The sequence below is a fragment of the Aulonocara sp. 'chitande type north' Nkhata Bay genome, linkage group LG16 (assembly GCF_057382095.1).
Source record: "Aulonocara sp. 'chitande type north' Nkhata Bay isolate Kocher_YH1m ecotype deep benthic linkage group LG16, A_spYH_male_GT1.1, whole genome shotgun sequence".
NCBI classification, from domain to species: Eukaryota; Metazoa; Chordata; class Actinopteri; order Cichliformes; family Cichlidae; genus Aulonocara; species Aulonocara sp. 'chitande type north' Nkhata Bay.
The window spans coordinates 8,829,054-8,850,208 of NC_141359.1; the positions used below are offsets into that span (position 1 = coordinate 8,829,054).

General features: G+C 40.8%; 1 protein-coding gene across 4 annotated transcripts in view; it reads left to right on the forward strand.

Annotated features, from left to right (window-relative positions):
* Positions 1-21,155, forward strand: part of LOC147310945 (mitogen-activated protein kinase kinase kinase kinase 4-like) — a 110,185-nt gene that overhangs the window by 50,205 nt on the left and 38,825 nt on the right. For all 4 annotated transcript variants that reach the window (XM_086266149.1, XM_086266150.1, XM_086266151.1 and 1 more), the window contains exons 4-12: positions 14,118-14,243; positions 16,265-16,375; positions 16,564-16,654; positions 17,417-17,547; positions 17,767-17,821; positions 18,111-18,189; positions 18,275-18,450; positions 18,632-18,704; positions 18,959-19,169. In XM_086266149.1, coding sequence (XP_086122275.1) covers positions 14,118-14,243; positions 16,265-16,375; positions 16,564-16,654; positions 17,417-17,547; positions 17,767-17,821; positions 18,111-18,189; positions 18,275-18,450; positions 18,632-18,704; positions 18,959-19,169 — 1,053 coding nt within the window. The remainder of the gene's footprint in view (positions 1-14,117; positions 14,244-16,264; positions 16,376-16,563; positions 16,655-17,416; positions 17,548-17,766; positions 17,822-18,110; positions 18,190-18,274; positions 18,451-18,631; positions 18,705-18,958; positions 19,170-21,155) is intronic.

Genomic DNA, 21,155 nt, shown 5'->3' on the forward strand with positions numbered 1-21,155 from the left:
ATTTTAGACTCGTGCATGTAAATGTTTTGAGATCCACAGAGTTAAACTGGGCCCCAGAGGGCTGTTTCTGCCTTTTTAGTTCTGTGTTCCTTAATGTGTATACAAGCAGAAAATGTTATTAAAGTAACCTCATGCTGATGTTTTGTTTTTGTTTTTTGGGTTTTTTTTTACTCATCATTGAATCAATGGCCAAATGAGCCAAGAAGAAAAATGTTCCTGCAGATGGCTTAAAGAGGAATGAGTGTACCAACAGAGCTTTAATCTGGGTTAACTGTCACACTGAAGAGGATTGTACGGTCTGCCTTTCAGGACCCTGCTGGTTTCATCTGTATCTCTAAAGACTTACTATCTAATGTGCATCCCACTCTATCCTTGTTGAAATTGGTCCTCTGTGATAATAAGAGCTCATTTGTAACAAAGATGGTAGTGCTGTAATCAGCCTCCAGGACTGTTAGAGACCTCAGAAATGTTGTAGTATCAGTTAATTCTGAAATGGAAAGAAAAGAAAGTGTTTCAGCCACTGATTTTTTTTGTTTGTTGAGTATTTAATTTTAATTATCTGTTCAATCATTCTGTAACACCTCCCAAGTTAACTTCTGGGACCACCTCTGAGTTATGGATGAAAGCGACAGTGTTAAAGTCTGTGTCTTTATGCAGGGCTGTCTAAAACATGGTTCCACTCAGAATCTGGAAGGCTGTTTACAGGGAAAAGCTTTAAAGCACAACATTATGTGCACCATAAATGGAAGCAGTGTAGCAGACTGTGATGGTGCAGTATGGCATACCTTAAGAAAATTTGTTTTTCTTGTGTTACAAGAGAGCAATAGGGACATATTGCCAGCACATTTTGATGACCCTTTAGGAGGGTCTTTCAAAGTATTCTTCAGACATGGCCACTCAGACAGAGGTACAACAGTGAGTATCTTGTCCAAAAGCATGACAGCCTCCGAGCCAGTGGTGTTGGGAATCTTGTCAACATTGATGGACGTGTGAATGTAGAAAAGTGCAGTCAGATTTTGATCCACCGTGCAATACCATCTGGAAATCATCTGATTGGCAACAGCTTCATTTTTCAGCATGACAGTGATCCCAAACACACTGTCAATGCAGTGAGTGCAGGACGTGCTGAAGAATAAAGGTGGTCATACCAAATACTGACTTTCAAGTTTATTAGAATTGTGGAAACTATTATAGCGTATTACTATATAATGGTGGCTTAAGACTTTTGTATAGCACTGTTAATAGATTATAAATAGTTATTCTGAAATTCATTAAAAAAATGTTTTTTGTGTTGTTTTTAAAGTCAGATTCGTATTAGTGCAACAAGTATTCTGGCCTATTTGACAGTTTTGATCAGTAAACAAAAAGATTACAACAAACAATCAAAATTGCTGGTTCTGGATAATCATGACCCAGGAGCAGCTGGAAACCAGTGTCTGGAAGCAGTTTGGGTTATACAGTCCATGGCAGTATTCTCAACAAACATAAGGCTCTTACTCTACAGCTTCAGCACATCTGGGCTCTCACATGCCGCATATTGAAGTTGCCTTTGAAAAATCTAGTTCACGGTAAAACATTAAAAGCGGCAATCACGAGCTCGGGGTGTAACTCTGTGGCCTGCAGGAACAAATCTGCATATCCAGCCTCAGAGATCAAAAAGAAGGGAACGAGGAAGGATCAAGAGCATTTGATGGGGACATGTTTATGTATTCATACAAGATGAATCATTGAAGAGAAATACACATGTTGAGGAGTCTTGGCAGTTACTTTTTTCCCTCCCGTTCCACCAAAATGTTTTGAGTGGTCCCTTTTCCACACGGTTTCAGCCATTTTTATAAAATAAACACAGCCTGTTTGGCTGGACACCGGCCAAGAATGACTGTCAGGCAGAGGAAGTTGTTTGCATTGGGAAAATTTGAGATACTGCACATGTACGCAAATTCAGTATAACAGTTACTGTATATATGCATATGTATGTCTGTCTGTGTGTGTGTGTGTGTGTGTGTGTGTGTGTGTGTGTGTGTGTGTGTGAGAGAGAGATGGGAACCACAGGAGCTTTCATGCACTCACAAGTCATGGATGGAAAACCTCCCATTTATACATCTTCTTTCCTATGTGTGTGCATTTCTGGGAACGCTCTCGATTCCCTGTGCTTATCTCTGCATATGTGCTCTGACCCACATACCACTTCCTGTTCTGTATAGAGAGTGTGGGAGAGAGAGAGAGGGTGAAAAATGGACACTTAAGAAAACAGTAGGGCTATAGAGTAACAGTGCACAAGGTTGGGCTTTGTGATATAAGCAAGTCATTCTGAGCCTCAGTTGCTTTAAAGTTTCTGTTAAACCTTTAAATACCCCATTAAAAGACTGAGAGTGTGAAAAATAGGCCGCTAAAGATGAGCGGGTATAACTGTAAACTAAAATGTTGATTTCATGCAAATTGTCATAATGTGAAGGTTACAGCAGAGCTAAATTGCCTTTGTAACTCAATGACTTTCATCAGCTCCTTATTGGCAGCACGTCTTTTGCAATAAACAGCAACAGCATTGATGATTTCTTGAGGCTAGAACACATTTCCTCAGGCTGTGCTCAGCTGAACTTCCAGGGCTGCATACAGAGATTTTCATATTACTTCATACTTTTTCTGGTTTGATAATTGTATTATTCTTAGACTATGTTTTTAGCAACATTCACTCATATTTGACTGCTTCAGACAGAATGTAACATTTTTAAAGTCATAACATGTCTGTGTTTTGATTGGTTGGACTATAAAGGCAATTTAAGGGTGCCGATTTGCACTTTAAAGCTCTCTTATGAGCATTTTTGTTGTTGTTTTACTTCTGCTAACAATAAAGAATATTGAAGAATAAATCAATTATAACTAAATATTTATTTGCAGTACCAAATTTACAAATAGCTTCAACACAGACTTGCAAACCTCTGAAACCCCAGAAACACTGTCTTTTATTTGGGCTAATGTGGTAGAGCTGTGCAAGCTAAACCGGCGTTTAACACACAGATTCACAGTTGGTTCTGGTTATAACAGGTAAAACTAATTTATTTGAAGCTTTTGTTTTGACTAGAAACATCTGTGTCTTCCTCTCCATCTCCCACAGAGTGAATAAGATGAAAACAGACATTAAAGATTCTCGCTGTTCAGATATAATTGTAGTTTTTTCAAAACCAGTCAAAGTGGCATTAACATAGATTTCTCTTCCTCCTGGCTTTTACATGATAAACTAGAAGTTTCTGTAAGTGGAGCAGTACTCGTGCCTTTTATGTGACACTGAAATACTGCATCCTTTCTCTCCAAAAGGGTTGGAACTGCTTACCACAGTTTTTTTTGTTCATTTACTTTTGAGGAAATTAGCCTGAGCTTGCTTCCTGTGCTTAAGACTGAGAGAGATGGTGTATGCAGGCTTCTCTGCACCACGCAGTTTCTTGTGATGCCTGTAAAATGCTATTACATCGTTTTAGATGTGTGGATGTGCTTTTGTTGTAGTGTGGCGTGCTGGAGACAGTAGTGTGTTGCTTCCTGAGACAGCTGTAATTGCTGTTTCTTTTTTTTCTTTTTTACTGTGTGGTAATGCTTTCAGGTGGCAACTCTTTACCTTGTGCTTTACTTCAGACCAGTAATGCCACACCGGTGACTTTGTACATCCAAAGCAACTGGCAGTTTAATGTCCGTCAGTTTAATGTCTCCTGTGCAGGAATCCTTATTTTTGCAGTCTGTTTAAGTTTAGATAGAAAAGCAGTGCCCATGCTGCGTTTTAGGAATGTCTGTCCCCGTAGTACAGCTGTCTGATTAATTGTAAGAAGTCTTTTTGGATGTTTGTCGATTACATAAGAGAGTAAGCTCAGATAAGGAGAAGAAATCAGTGATAATGCCCCCCCTTCCTCCAGAGAAGGTTCATGTAAAGTGCAGTGGGATTATGGGAGGGGCTATCACTGCTTGCAGGCTCAATCACATCCATTCTCCAGATTCTTACATCAGTCGTCTCCTTGCTCTCTTTTTCTTAAATTTCTCATCCTCGCTTGTGTTTTCACCCTTGCTCTTCCAGTTTCTGGCACAAATATGCCCATTGTGTTCTCCCCCGTTTCCATCATTCACCATCTCTCACCAGCCACCACCTCTGTTGTTTGCGAAATGAGGGAACGTGTGAGAGAACTGACAGGGAGTGAAGTCATCATCATCCCTTATAGGAAATTGGAAAGAAAGCGGAAGAGGTAGAGAGGGAATTGTAGCTGCAGCATGGCTGCATTCTGCATCTCCCACTGCTGCTGTTGACTTGATGTAATACAGCAGGACTCAGAATTTAATGGGGGGAAAAAATCAATCTTGATTAGAGGAAAAACTCCACAGCAAGCATGTTTCTCTCTGCCTTTCGCTTCCCTCGGGAAATAAATTACTATTCTAGACATTTTTCCTCGCATCCTTTTGTCTCAGTAAATTTTGTGCATGAACTGAAAGACATCACAAGCCAAGAGAGCTCTTTCTCTCTCCTCTCACTCACCTCCCTCTCCCACTGCTCCCTGTACACTCAGAGGTGTGAATGTGGGAAGGTGTGGAAGAGTGAATGACATAATAAAACATTTTGAAATGTCTGGCAATATAAAACCTATTACACTGAATTCCAAGTTTGAACCTTTTGAGTTTAAGTTTCTGAAATCGTTCCTCCAGTTTGGATGTGTTCAACAAAAGAACTCGATTCTGGTTTGAGAAAACTTAGCTCGTCACTTCAGAGTGAAACATCAACATCATTGAAGGATTCCCATACAAACTGATGCAGATATTCATCAGATATTCCCAAGTAGTTAAAACTGAAAACCTTTGAAACAACTTTCAGTGCTTTTCAGTCAGCATTTTCACTTATTCACTGAAATATCTAGAATATCTTTGGTTAAGACTATTCATGTTCAATCTAGGATCATTTTTAAAGACTGATAACATGTAGTGTGATAAATCAATGTATGTAACTCAATTGTTTCATATATTCTAACCTCAAAGACCAGTTTAAAGCAGAATTTGTAAAATAAATCCATTTCCAACAGTTTTAATTTAAGCAATGCTAAAAGTGAGATGAATCAAATTGGGATCTTTCATCCTTTCAGCCTTTTTAGCTTCTCTCAAAGTGTTTCCTTGCTGAGCCACAGTGTTAGCTTACGCAGAAATTGAAAATGCATTTGTAAGACTTTAATACTGTGGATTTTGTCCCTCTATCACCCTTCTTCATATATGAGGAATCCACATGGGGGCATTTTCAGGTATGACAGCCAACCCAGTAATGCCTGGAACAAGTCTCTCCATGTTCCCGGTTGTCTGTTAGAGGGATGTCAACCTTTTTTGGCCTCTGAAGAAGTCTCCCTGCTACTCTGCTTCCATTTTCCATTATGCTTCCATTTTGCGGCTGTCTGCTCCCCTGGGTCGGTAGTTCTGTGAGCGCTGCTCAAATTGTGTGCTGTCATACTTTAGAAGCAATATGGCTGCAACAGAGTCTCCCCACCATTTCATGCCCTGGAATGATAATGAGTAGTTTCAGGATGCCTTGTTTTGAAGGACTGACTACAAATCAGGGAAAGTGAGACAGAGAGCGAGAGATGGCGAGAGTGAAAGAGAGAGGCCGAGGTGAGATGTGTAATGACGGGATGGATGAACGTGAAAGTAAAGAGTAGAGTCATTATAGAGGACAACTGGAAGTGATGTTGCAAGGAGGACAGAGGCTGGACAGGATAAATGTGCAAACAAGATGGAGAGAAGGAGACACGGTGAACATGTGACAAAAAGAGAGGGGGTGATGTCATCTGCTCGTTAAAGCAGCTGTGGCCTGACATCCAGGCTACTTCCTGCTTTTCATCCCCTCTCTCTCTCTCTCTCTCTCACACACACACACACACACACACACACACACACACACACACACACACACACACACACACACACAGTTTATGTGTCTGATCTGGACAAACTGATGTTGATGATGATGATGATTCATTCATAACTGTATATTAAATTAATCACCACCAATCTTGACTGTAAATTAATTGTTTTGATCATTTATCAAAGGTTATAGTAATGTTGTTATGATATAAATAATAATAATAATAATGTGTAAATGATGATAATAGTAATACTTTGGCAAGCGTGAGTGCTTAAAGATCGCATGCATTTGATTAGCTGGCTCTGGCAATTTTTTTTTTAAACAAAAGTAGAATCAACAAATTTAAAGTACAGAATCAATAAAAGTGATTTCAGATTCCCTATTTGAAGTCTTTGCTGTGTTTTAGTGTAAAATAGGTGCATGTTATAGATGCATTGTTGTATTGAACACTGTTGTGTTTTGTCAGTTTAGGGGATTCTCGTCTTCGTCTCCTTTAGCCGCTGTTTTAGCTGTGATTCATGTCCCATATTGGGTAATGCTTAAGAATGTTCCTGCTGCGTTCCTCCGCCTTCACTCTGGTCTCCGCATCTGTAATTATTCTCAGTTGTTACAAAAAATGTTCACATGACTGACATTTTGTGGGCGAGGGATGCTCTGTTGACCATAGATGGTACTGGTGTCTGTGTGGATCTTTCTCTGCATCCTTTAGCACCCTTTATAGTTTTGTTTTTACTTTCAAAGTATAATTTACTCATCTAACCAACCGACTGGTTGACTGACAGGTTGGCCGGCTCACCTGCTGGGTGAGTAGCTGGACGGCTGCTGGCTAACTGCGGGCCTGCTGCTGATGAGTGGATAAACAGAAGGACTAGCTGGCCAGCAGTCTGGTTTGCTGGCTTTCTGACTGATTGGTTGGCTGCCTGCCTAGCCAAATGACCGGCTGCCTGGCTGGAGCAGTAACCAGCGGGCTGCCTGATGGACAGTGACTCAAGGGATTGGCTTGCTGGCTGTCTGACCGACTGACCCCATCATCTTTATGACAGTCAAAGCTCCTGCTGAAGTCCTTAAAAACTCTCAGCATGTTAAAGTAAAAATAAATATCAGAAAATTTGTCCAATGGAAGCTAAAAGTAAACTAGCTTTCATTTTTAGCTGCAGGAAGTGACAGAGTATATAGAGCTTTACTTAAAAGCTGCTTAAAGTGCAGAAATATTTAAATAGTTTAAAAAAAACACTGCTTCTGAAATACTGTCCACATGACTGACAGCATGAAAATATCTTCTTTTAAAGTGATCACGAACTTGTGCGCTGTCAGTTATCCAAACGTGATGTTTACTGGGTGTTCTGAATATCAGAGATAGTGAAACTGAGCTGCTCGCTTTTATTTACCCAATGGAGTCGCCAGTGAACCCATCTCTTATCTTTTAAATGCTGAAGTCTGGCAGAACTGCCCTTTAACTTCTGGGTCGGATTCAGAAATGGTAGCAGCCGTCAGCTGCCTGTCATTTGTTGCTCCTGCAGTTCTCGATAAGACGTGCACGTTTTAATTTCTTCCAGCGCCAACTTATAAGATTGAACCTGCCGTTAAAATATAAAAAGCCACTCTTATCCCCTTTGACAAGAAAGTTGAATTTGACAGCCAACAGAGTGAGGTAGCTACCTGCAGGGATAAATATAAAGGTCTTGGCAGTCATCAAGCGGCATTAACTTGCAAGTAGGAAGAAGATTTTTATTACAGTTGCAGTAAAACCAATGGTGAATTGGCCACTATTCTTATGTAACTACAGTGTGATGTTGGTTAGAAGATTTTCTGTTGGTAGCAAATCATCTGAAAGTGTGAGATGGTGTCCTCAGTGCAGAAATGTATTTGATTTGTAAACTACAGGCTCTGGGTTCTTGTTTCTCTTAGTGTTTTTTAATCTAATGAACGTACTCATTGCTTCTTTTACTTACCTGTTAAACCAAAGCTTTCGTGGTTGAGATCATCATAGTCTGATCTCAAATTTCTTTACCAATTCTTAACGTTAGGCGTCAGTCCATACTAGCTTGTCATTAGCAATGTTGCATTTACAGGTGTTTGGGGAGATTTGATATCCCGGTTGCTGCAGTAAATAGCCTGGGGGTTTTTACCTTGAAAGGTTGTTAAACAGGTACTTGTAGGGTTCGGGGTAATTTAATATTATGCTCAATTAATGTTGTGCGTGGTACAGACAGAACAGAGGAGCTGTATTGACCTAAGTGCATCTCTGCGTGTGCAGTGAGTCACTGTGTACAGCCTATACCACTGAGAGCCGTGAATCATAGTTAACATTTACACATGTAATAAGTGACAGCATACAATATGTTATATTATATATATTTTAAAGCATATTAGAAACCCTATATTAGGAAACCCTGACGGTTATTTGTGGCCTAGCTATAGTTTGCATCGTCACATTTTTGCTCTTCTCTTGCACAAATTTCAAGTAACGTGACGTTTCCACCTTCAAACTCTGTTGTTTTCAAACAGAGGCTGGGTGATCGATGTGCAAATGTGCATTACACATTACTGTTTTTTTTCCTATCTGCCCATCTCGCTGATGTATGAGGATATTTGTAAAAACTTAAGTAATCAAACAAAGGCAGTAAGTGGTTTAACCTCCTAGGACCTGGTGTCCACATATATGGTCATCACATTTTGGGTTATTTAGACCAAAATACTCAGTTTTGCTCTACAAGGGCCTGATATCCACTTACGAGGACATTATACTGCTACTGTTCTATCGAAATTTTAAACGAATATCCTCATATGGTCTTATTTTTCTTAAAAACAAAAATAAGGTAAAAAAAATCTGGTAATTCTTTGTTTTTACATTCAATCAGCCCAAATATCAAAGAGAAATTAAAAATGCATGCCGTGGAAGAGTTCGGGTCTTAGGAGGTTAATGAGTAACTGTAATAAGGGCTACTATTTCACAAAGGTCACTCCACATGTTTCACATGCTTCACGCATGCGCAGGACTGGAACGTAAGCGTTTTCGGCTGTTTCAATGTGGACGCACAACTCTGTGAAAACGACTGAAAATGTTAGTGTGAAGCGTTTTCAGATGAAAAGGCCGTTTTCATGTCTATCCGGGCTAGTGTGGAAGTAGTCTAAGTAACCGATTGCCAGATTACTCACAGACAATGTAGTATGATTATAGATTAGTTGAAGTTCTTGGGTAAAGAGCATCCAGACACATTGTGCAGAGTGATGAAGTTCTTCTTTACCAGCGAAGGACAACCATTTCTTTGTGGAAAGTCCCCAAACGGTCACCACAAAAATTGTTGTCTTGCACTGTATTATTATAGATGAAATATATGAAGTGGTGGTAGCCTTCTGGGTCTAAAAAGTGAACATCATGTGCCTTAAACCTGCATTCTTTCAAACGGCCAGCGGGAGGGACTTTGATGTTTGCAAAAGGTCTGCTTGTATGGACGTTTATGGGAAAATCACCCTCGGCTACTTTGATCTGTGTCCTCAGTAGACACTTTCCACATGACTTAGGGCTGCTTTTAATCACGATTACGATCTGGGCTTTCAACGATCATTAAAAATGACTGAGCCGATTATTAGCCCCCCCCCCTCGTGCTTTACTCTCGCGCTGCTCCGTGTGGCAAATCGAGCGCACCTCTCTGCATTTCGAACACGCGTCACAACAATTAAGAGTACCCAAGGGAAGCTCGGAAAGCTAAGCAGAAATTATTTGGAGAGGAGAGTGACTGCCGTTGGTTGAAAAGAGAGGTAAAGAAAACTTCAGTGGTGTGGAAACATTATGGGTTCGCGGAGTCAGACGTGGATCAAGTAGACACTAGGGCTGCCACAAACGATTATTTTGATAGTCGACTAGTCACCGATTATTTTTGCGATTAGTCGACTAATCAGATCATCATCCACTGGACATAAAACTACAGCTTATTGCACCAGCAGCATCTGCTCTTATATAACTATCATTAGCTTACAGCTTTAAGCTTTTAAGGTGCTAACTAAAAATAAAGACAAGATGATAGTTTATTCAATTTTAATGAAATTTGCAGATTGTTTCGGTAAGGTCTAATAAACTCCTTGCCATCTAAAATATAACAGGACACCGGAGTATATTCTCCAGCATCTCACACTTCTGATAATCAGTTGTCTGCTTGACGTTTATTCAGCTGTGTAAAAACTATAACTTTAATCTCAGCCAAACCGATTTACTCAGGAACAAATAAAATACTAAAAAAAAAGCCAAACAATAACATTTTTAATTTATCTAAGTGACTCATATATATTTAACCTGAGTCGCGAAAGACGGCGGTGGGTTTGAAAACAATTTGCCGGGAGTCCGGTGTTCTCACGGCGCTAGTGACCTAGCCCCCGGCTAGCTATCGAGCTAGTGGGTAACAGACGTCTCTGAAAACGTCGGAGCGCTTTTGAAAATATGTGGTGTCCTGATAAACTGAGCAGATATTTGAGGTTTACACAGCTACATTCTCGCCTGAAAATATGTTAAACGTTTATTTTGTGACCCAGAAAGAATAATAAGAGTAATATTAAAACTAACTAGCTACCGCCATTGTTGGAAACTAAGCTGGGCCGCGCTATGAATTCTGGGACACAGCTGCTTCTTCTTCTTCGGGGTTTAACGGCAGCTGGCATCCTTGTACATGCAATGCTGCCATCTTCTGTTTCAGTCCGTTATTACACTCTTAAATCCTGCTACTTATTCCTGCGTCTTTTGGGATCTTACAAAGCTTCAAACGACGCGTCGACTATTAAATCAGTCGTCGACGATTTTGATAGTCGACGTAATCGTGACTAGTCGACAAATCGTGGCAGCCCTAGTAGACACAGTGTGTAAACTTTGCTACAGTGTCGTAGCTGCACCACAGAGCAACACTGCAAAGTTCACTAAACATAGATGTTTACATTTTTCATTCATTTTTTATATTGCAAACATTTGCACTGTTATCAGTATTTGCACACTATTTTATATTAAATTTTGACAATCTTTAAAGTCATTATTCAATACATTGTTATTGTTAAATAAATATCATCAAATAATCGAGATCTCAATTTCAGTGAAAATAATCGCGATTATCATTTTTGCCATAATCGAGCAGCCCTAACATGACTGTATGATCTTAGTTTCTAATTTCTAGTAGCATGATCATCATTTTGTGTGATACAGTCTCTATTGGAGTTGTAAACGGGGTTAAGGGAGGGCAGGCCAACCTGATTGACAAGTTTCTACCTTGTATATGTCGTAGTATGAAGATGTACCTGGATTATTGTGTGGAAAAGGATTCTGCATATATTCTCCATAAAACAGAGCAAATCTTAATCTTATTGCAACACAACCAGAGTGCAACAACAATAAAGAGAATGGTTAGTAGAGTTGCAACATCAGCAGTGTTCATGTTAAAATGTCACCATCTTCGATATGAAAAGCCAAACAGTTTGCCCAGCACTTCCTCGGGGCCTTTCCTCCGTGGACATATGATGCTGCTGCAGTTTACTAAGGAGTCCAGGCTGCAGCTCCTGCTTATCAAGCAGCCGCCATTGGAAAGAAAATGTCACGTCATGTCACTCCCGGTTGGGTCGCTAGATCAAACGCACGTGCTCAGCTGAAGCAAAAACACTCAGGAACAAATGTCACCCAGCTTTGTCACCGTGATTGAGAAATAATCACTTGATCTTGTTATGTGCCTGAACGTGTGTCTGAGCCTGTACTGTAATATCCTGTGAGTGTGACGGGGAGACATGGGGGGGGGGGGGGTTGTTTGGCTCAGTTATCATTTTGAATTCAGGCTGTGTCTCCATGTTTGTTTGGAGGGCTATACATTTATTAGATTTTCTTTTGGACACTGTTTGTGTTCTTGCCTGGCCCTGTCTTTCACAAGTAGATGCAAAAAAACAGCAAAATTAGCTTCTCTTTTAGTTTTCACTACCAACACAACAACCTGGTTTAGTTACAGCCCATTTTATAAGTTTCCCACTGAGACCAGACTTTCATATAAGTATGAAAACCAGTTCTTGCATAGCAAAGAATCCTCAAACATAGTCAAATGTTTTCCTACCATTTAAAATAAGGAGTCAAATAAAGACTTTGAGAAGTAGAGACTAAGAGTTGTGTAGATCTCAGCTGTAAATCTGCTATGCAGGAACACAGCAAAAGGTGGTGCTGTAAAAGCGCACAGAACAGCTCTGCAAGCCTTCAGACAAAAAAACAAAACATTTAAGCCTGCACACAATAAGAACTATTTAATTTATGAATACATCAGCTGACACTACTGTCTGGCAGATGATAGTAAATATTCCTCTAGATTGCTCGTTGTTTTGTTTGGCATTTTTACAGCCCAGCTGAGACTTTTAAAGTCTGCACTTTAAATGCCGTCAATAGATAAAGCAGTTGCCAGTCAATTTATACACGTTCAAATCATGTCTGTGTTACCGTAGTTCTTTCAAACAGTTGGCACCGATTGGCTGTAAAAGTGTTACATGTATGTGCTTACAGGTGCTCCTGTTACTTGTGTGTGCATTCTGGCATGCTTTTGCCTTATTAACAATATTTAGCAGTGTGTAAGCTGAACATTTACAGATTCAAGATCATTATCATTATTATCATATGACACTGATACCCCCAGACTGCCTGGGGATTGTCCACACTCGGAGAGTGTTGACTGAGCCCGAAGTCTGAGCGCTGGAAAGACAATGGTGATGTTTGTGGAGAAAGTGCTGGGAGAGACAGCTGTTGCACAGCATGGCCCTCTCCTCTCCAAGTCTGGGGCCCCAGCTTTGCCCGAGTCCGAAGTCGAGGAGTATCTGGTCGATGTACCTGCAGTTAGCTGGGCTGACCACATGAACTAGCCGTGGTTTGTCAGAGGATGAGCAGGAGAGCCTATCGTCAGCCCAGCGTGCTGCTGCTACTGCGCTGGCCAGCTACGATGATGCGTCTCTTTATCCCTGTTTCGCCACTGGCCCTCTCCTCCACCAGTTTGTAGAATTTTTTCCTTCCACCAGAGCCCATGGGGCCAAAAATTCATCTTCCCATGTTCCTAGAATTTGTTTGCAAGCGAACTGCATCATGGAGCAAACCGCCATCCAACCATATCACTGTGCCTGCCTATTGACAGTACATGGAGCTGGGAAGCATGGAGTACATGGATGACACCAACGAGGCTGGCTTAGCTAACACACCTGGTATGGAGCCATCCCTGGCTGCTTATCTGGCACCGTCCCACAACCATGGTGTTGGTGGCCCCACAACTCTGCCGTACAAGCAGTGCAGATTCTCCACGTTGCAGCTGGACAGTTTCAACTGGAATGCAGGCGGCGTTTCTGTGGATTCTCTCACCACCTGTGTGCATCGTGTCACCTGACAATGACACGAATCTTGCATGCTAGCTGTCTGTCCCTGGAGGGAGCCCAGACTGCACCAGGGCTCTCAGATTGGGAGGGTGTTGTTTCACAAGGTGGTATCCACAGATGGGGATGGGGAGCTCTGTGCGATGACGCATCAGTGAGAGGTGTCAGGACCACAGAGCAGCCTGAGCTGCACATGAATCACTTAGAGCTGCTAGCAGTGTTCTTAGCTCTCAGGCATTTTTGTTCTGAGGGTCCAGCATGTCCTAGTGATGACAGACAATTTAACAGTGGTCTCTTACATAAACAGGCAGGGAGGGATACGCTCTCTTCCCCTGTTAAAGCTGTCTCGCTCTCTGCTTCTATGGCGCAGTGTTCATTTTCTGTCTCTAAGAGCCACCCATGTTCCAGGCCACCTGAACCTGGGGCCAGACCTTCCCTCCAGGGGCTGTCCCCTGGTGAGGGATTGGAGGTTGCACCCTTTCACAGTGGCCCAGATTTGGGATCTATTTGGCAAGACGAAATTACACCTTTGTGCCTCCTGGTATAACACAAGGCTGCCCTGTTACGCAGCTTGGCTCGGTGAAGAGCGGCTATCGAAGTCGGGGTCATTGTGATTACAGGGAGTGAGTGCAGGCGGGGCCAAAACCATGTCATTACAGGTCGTCTTTAGGGTTTGAATAGAGGTTTCTTCAGCCAGGACACGGGGGCGTGATATGTACCTCGTTCCTATCCTTCAGATAACAGAACTAATAGACATGACTGTTTGTTTGGATCTACTCTGTTAATTCAAATAATTGCTTCCCAGCTGATCCACAGTCAATGATAGTGTCCTAACTCTGTTTTTCCACCTTTTTTTTTTTTTTTTTTTTCATAGGATGAAGAGGAGGAAATTAAGTTGGAAATCAACATGCTGAAGAAGTACTCCCATCACAGAAATATAGCCACCTACTACGGAGCCTTCATCAAGAAAAGTCCACCAGGCCATGATGACCAGCTCTGGGTGAGTTTAACATCCCATTTCTATAACGAGCACAGTATTACACACATTACAGGTTCAATTTAAACTTATATATATATATATATATATATATATATATATATATATATATATATATATATATATATATCTTAATGAACTGAATCTTGAAGAATCCTAATTTAGAACATTTGTGGAGTTATTGAGCAAAGGGACGGAGTAGGATTAAATTCATATTCAAGCAGGAACTGTAAGATCACGTAACAAGATTTGATTTTGCATACATTCAGTGTGTTATCATCACACGTTAGAAGGTATTTTGAGACTGTAATGAAAAGATTTGCCAGGCTAAAAAAAGACAAACTAAACAATATTAGGGATTCCTGTATAACAGCCAAAGTGTACACTGTTATTTTTAGAAAGTTATTTGATTGTGTGATGACAGATAAGAGAGATATTACATACCATGAAGTCAGAAAGCTCTCCAGCTGATATGGAGTTGAAGTTGCTTTATGCATTTTCCTCATTACAGCCAATATGCAGTTCTTCATATTTGAAGAGCAGTAAAAGAAATGACAGCAACACAAAAAAACAAAACAGATTTCTAGAAAAGAGCAACAAGACTGTGGAATTAAATAAATGGTGCATAAGTGAGACACAAAAGGAAGAGAGTCAATCAGAGAAGGGAGAGGTGGGGAGGATCAGGAAGTAGAGAACAGCAGCAGGAAAAATTTAGAGCTGGTTGTTTGTCCGAGGCAGGATTACCTCGTTTTATGACCCGGAGGCTCTGCTGTTCCTGGGGAGGAGGAGGAGGGATCTCACTCTCACTTCACAACACAGTCCTGTATTTGTTTTTACAGCTGCTTCCACTCCCCGTTTACAGCCTCCACTGTTGTGGATTCATGCTGTCTGCCGTGCGTGGGGGTGACATACAGAGTGTGTGTCTGTTTTATGATATTCAGGTTCTGTGCTGACACCACTTAAGACTACTGTCTCAAGAAGATCACTTTATGTGTTTATGAGGCATATATCCTTTAGTAAGCAAGTAAGAGACACGGTATCAGAGGCTTAGTGACCATTAGAGAGCCAGTCTTGACATATTTGTTTGAGGATTTTTTATGTTTGTCACATATGTAGTACTAAAAATGAATCGGATCAGTCCCCCAGGTCGCAGCATGACAGCTGCCACCTGTTGAGGTGCACAGAAAATGCTTTCCAACTTTAAATTTATTGTAAAACAGTGACGAGGGCACCCCATGAGATTCAACAGATGCACTTCTGTATTTGTATTGTCTCCAGCTTCCTACACTTGTGGTTTTGCTAATGCTTTTCTCTTTTGCATTAAAACCACATTTCCTAATAGCCGTTGGCTTCCTGTCTCAATCACAGCACAGGGTAAACTAGTAGAAGTGATTGCATTTTTTCCTTCCGCATTCCCTTTTATTCTTTCTGCCGTCTCTTGTTGACGGCAGAAAGAATACTCTGAAGTGCTGCACAGCACTCCAGATGATTTGCATTCACATGAGGCGTGGTGGCTTACAGAAGGAAAATGCAAAGTTAACTGGGACCACTGAGTTTCTCAATAACTGCTCTGTTTGCTCAAGGTAGCTCTAATACGATGAGATAAGCTACCTTATTTATTCCCAAATTTGGGGAATTCCTATATTACACAGGAATTTCCCATTAAACTCAACAAGCTGCAAATCTTAAAATAAACTAGGATGGATTATTAAAATAAAATACAACATGATAAGATTGTCAGAGCCCAGTAAGCTAGAATAGCTCAATAATGAAAAATTAGACAAAATCAAAGGTGTGCAATGAAACACATTAAAGTGAAATAAAATAAAGAAGATCATTAAGTAATAAATGTAAATAAACACAATAAAGCACATTTGAAATCTTAATATTGCATTACAGTAATACATAACTAATGTCTTAATGGTGTATCGATAGTAAAACGCTGCATGGCGTCTTACGCTGATGGTAGAATGATGGTGAGCGTTTGTGTGTGTGTTACAAATGCATCTCTTTCTCACCTCCAGCTGGTGATGGAGTTCTGTGGTGCCGGCTCCATCACAGATCTGGTGAAGAACACCAAGGGCAACTCGCTGAAGGAAGACTGGATCGCCTACATCTCCCGAGAGATCCTCAGGGTCAGTTATTTCTCACAGTCTGCTGCCAACATCTTCACTAGATTATATTATTTGTGTCCGAAATGTTGCTAAAAGTATGATTTTAAATAATTTAACTTTTGCATTTAAACAAAACAAACACTTGTTTGACCGTCTGATACAGCCCGTGTTCCTAATAAGTTGTTTTAATTTATATTTTATCCCACCAGGGATTAGCTCACCTGCATGCTCATCATGTCATTCACCGCGACATCAAAGGACAAAACGTGCTGCTGACTGAAAACGCTGAAGTCAAGCTGGGTGAGTCAGTTGGCTTTAGACCGGGCCTGTAGACGGGAAGTGCTCCCGCGCTGTGGTTCTGGACCGGTGCATGGAAAAGCGATTGCACCAGCAGATCTGAGTCAGCACTGTGGCGATGCCAACTGGAGCTTTCTCATTGCCAGTGTTTTGTTTTCGAATGTTTCACATGATCGCACCGCTGCAGGCCTGTGTAGTCAAATCCTTATGAAACATAAGGTCTATATACAGCTCCAAAATTGGTCTTTATTTAGATTTCTTCTGATTACAGTGTCACAATAATTTCTCGCAACAAAACTACCTAGACGTTTGATTTCACTTATGATATGTGCACAAAAAGACAGAAGAATCTGTTCTGAGTTTTGGAGATTTAGTGTCCAGTTGTGCTGATCTGTAAATCAGCCTCCACAGTGTTTTTAACTTTCAAAGAAAAGCTTTAACTTCTGTATAAAAATCGCTTCTTTTTCACCAAACCTTTGTGTGAAACCACCGATCAATGTTGTTTTTATTCCCTTTAATTATCCACAATTCAGTTGCAACTTGTAATCAGGCCATCCTGTGTTACCTAGCTTAATAATGTCCCGTGACACAGCATTAAACAAAGTGTCTCCACCGTGGTTAAAATACAGCAACCTGACCCTTTACACTCTGAGGCAGACTCAAGTTAACTTGAGGGGCCCCTCTCACAGTTGTAGTTTGCCTTGGTGCAGGATCTGAACGGTTTTAGTCTGTTTTCTTCATTTGAATGCTTCGTGTTTCTTTCAGTGGACTTTGGTGTGAGCGCTCAGCTGGACCGGACGGTAGGTCGAAGAAACACCTTCATCGGGACGCCATACTGGATGGCTCCAGAGGTCATCGCGTGTGACGAAAACCCTGATGCTACCTACGATTACAGGGTGAGCATGCAAAACTGCATCTGGTCGCAGATGTTAGTGGGATTCATGGTGCAGAATGAGTTTGGAACCAGTCAAATAGGAGCATCATCCATGTGATAGAAAAGATTATAGTTTTAATCATTAATATGACCAATGAGAAGACTGCTCTGTCATTTCCATCACATGTGTTACTCAGAGAAGCACACAGACTCTAACTAATCGTATCTCTTTGTGTTCCAGAGTGATCTGTGGTCCTGTGGAATCACAGCCATTGAAATGGCTGAGGGAGCTCCTCGTAAGTACAATACCTGATTTCAATGATATCATGAGTAGAAACTGGTACTTTTATTCTAAACAAATTTACTGGTGTATTTCTGTTTCAAACCTGCATGATCAGAAGAGAACTCTGTTTACTCTGTTAACTGTAGCTTCACTATAGACTTACATTTTCTATTTATACCCCTTATTTTTATGCAGGCAATACAGATGCACCCCCCCCCCAATCATCTTAAATGTATGACTTTGACATTTATATTAGTTTTTTCTGATCTCTCATTTGGTTTCTCTTCTGTTGTTTCCTTTAGCTCTGTGTGACATGCATCCAATGAGAGCCCTCTTCCTCATTCCCAGAAACCCACCTCCTCGACTCAAGTCCAAAAAGTGGTGAGATGTTTTCCATCTTTTATTCTTGATATCAGTAAACCATGCCGATCCGAACTCTGTACATGACGTCTAACTGCCATCATAGGTCAAAGAAGTTCTTCAGCTTCATTGAGAGTTGCCTTGTGAAGAATTACACCCAGCGCCCTCCCACTGAGCAGCTGCTGAAACACCCCTTCATTCGGGACCAGCCCAATGAGAGGCAGGTCCGCATCCAGCTCAAAGACCACATCGACCGAACCAAGAAGAAGAGGGGCGAGAAAGGTGAGTCCAGGACAAAGCTCTGTCAGTGTTAACGTGCAAAAATGAACTTATTGATAAAAATCAGAAGCTACTCCCTCAAAAGGGCATATTTTGTGTCTTTAAAAAAAAATATACATATATTATGATGAAGGTTTAATGAGGACTCTAATTTTTAGACTTTGTTTTTGTTAACTATCTGCAGATGAGACAGAGTATGAATACAGTGGCAGTGAAGAAGAGGAGGAAGAGTCATCTGAGCAAGAAGGAGAGCCAAGGTATCGATCCATCTAACAATACATAGTTACAGTACATAGTTTTAGCTTTTTACTATAAGCTAAACATCATAAAGTGAATTCTGACCATGTTTTTGAAGTCATCTTAGTGATTCCTTTATACACATACATATGCACGCTACAGCCTCAGTACTTGTGTAGCACAAGGTCACATGATTACACCCTTGATATGAAAAGTATTTTATGATGTCATACGGGTCAGTTTCTACATCCTTTTCATTGGGTCATCTGTACAGTTCCATAGTCAACGTGCCGGGCGAGTCGACCCTGCGTCGTGACTTCATACGTCTGCAGCAGGAGAACAAGGAGCGTTCGGAGGCCCTTCGCCGCCAACAGCTCCTCCAGGAGCAGCAGCTCCGTGAGCAGGAGGAGTACAAGCGCCAGCTGCTGGCTGAGAGGCAGAAACGTATCGAGCAGCAGAAGGAGCAGCGGAGACGGCTGGAGGAGGTTGAAACCTCATAACAAATTAATAGGATTTCTATGTTAATCGAGTAGACACAGTGCTGTGGTAAGACTGTGTGTTTAGAAGAGGCGATAGACTGCTGTTTGACTGTTGTGTTCCTGTAATGTAATAATCCAGTGTAACTGGATCTAAAGTGGTGATATCACCAGAACAGAATCCAGCAGGACAACCTAACAAATCATAGATGTTAAAATGCCCAGCTCAACAGCAGAAGTCAGTATATTTATTACCAAAATGTCTCCATAGCTAACTTGCCTGTTTGCGACCACTGCACAGGAGGTTCAGTTTAATGTGAGTCGTGTATTTGAGTGACTCTTAAGGCTGAAAGTTCGGGCCTGACCACACTGTGTCACAGAGTCAGAAAAATGTTGGCAAAATCTGTGAGAAAAAAACGAAAAAGAAAATGAGGGATGTAAATTTGCCTAAACAAAAACCATATTTAAAATATGAGTTATTTATTATTAATTAAGCATTTACCCTGGAAGTTTCAATAGGACTAAAAATAACCCTGTTGCAGGGAAAGATTTTAATTATTTATGAAGTTTTGTACACAGAGAGGTTCTCCCATGAAAATGAATGGCATCACTGTTTTTACAAAACTGAAGGGTTTTCAGTAAATTTTGATGTTTTCTGAAGTTTTCTTAAGTGTTACCTTCTATATGTTTGTTTAAAATACTAAGAAACTGATGTGGCTCGTTGGATGCAGGGAAACTTAATATATTTATTATGCTAAATATATTATTTAGATTATGGATGTATAACATGACTCTGGACTCTCACGCCCAAGAAAAGGACATTTCTAACCTATTTGACTTCATCTGCTTCTCCAGTAAATCTTGATTTATTTTGACATCATAAAAAAATCAAAAGATCAGTCTTAGATCTTATCATGGCAACAATATCCAAAGTACTGCTCACATGTATACTACTACTACTTCTTCTTTTGACTACTCCCATTAGAGGACGCTACATCCTCATCCTCAGCCACACAACCCTCTGCTTGTCCACCTTCACTACATCTGTAAACCACCTCTGTGGGTTTTTTCTCCTTTTCCTCCATTATCCTCTATCCTCCTTCTTCACATGCCCAGACCACCTCAGCCTTTCCTCTCTAACTTTAATAATAATAATAATAATAATAATAATAATACATTTTTAATAGCGCCTTTCAAAGCACCCAAGGACACTGTACAACAGATAAAAACTGGAAATATACACAATGATAAGAATAGAAGATAAAAGTTAAAACATACAGAAATTTAAGAATAGGCAATTTTAAACAAATGAGTTTTAAGGGTGGACTTAAAAAGAGAGAATGAGCTAATATTTCTGAGGTCCGGGGGTAGGGAATTCCAAAGTCGAGGGGCAGAGCAACTAAAGGCCCTCCCTCCCATTGTGATCAGACGAGCAGAGGGAACAGAGAGAGAAAGAGAAGATGAAGATCTGAGGCAGCGGGATGGGAGCTTCATCTGTAATAAGTCAGAGATGTACGTTGGAGAGAGAGAGTGAATAGCCTTGAATGTATACAGAATTATTTTAAAATGGATGCGAAATTTGACCGGGAGCCAGTGAAGTTGCTTCAGGATTGGGGAGATGTGGTGGGTAGAAGAAGTCCTAGTAATAATACGGGCAGCAGAGTTCTGGACACGTTGGAGCTTGTTGATAGATTTTTGTGTGAGGCCAAATAATAATGAGTTGCAGTAGTCAATTCTAGAGATAACAAGATTATGGATGAGAATGGCAGTGGCGTAAGGTGTGAGGAAGGGGCGGAGGCGATTAATGTTACGGAGTTGGAAATATGCTGCACGTGTAATATTATTGATATGCGAGTTAAAGGATAATGTGCTATCGAGAATGACACCCAAGCTTTTCACGGAAGGAGAGGTAGGGACCAGCGAGTTATTGATGGTGAGAGAGAAATTGTTAATTCTGGATAGCAGTCGTTTGGTGCCAACCAGAAGAAGTTCCGA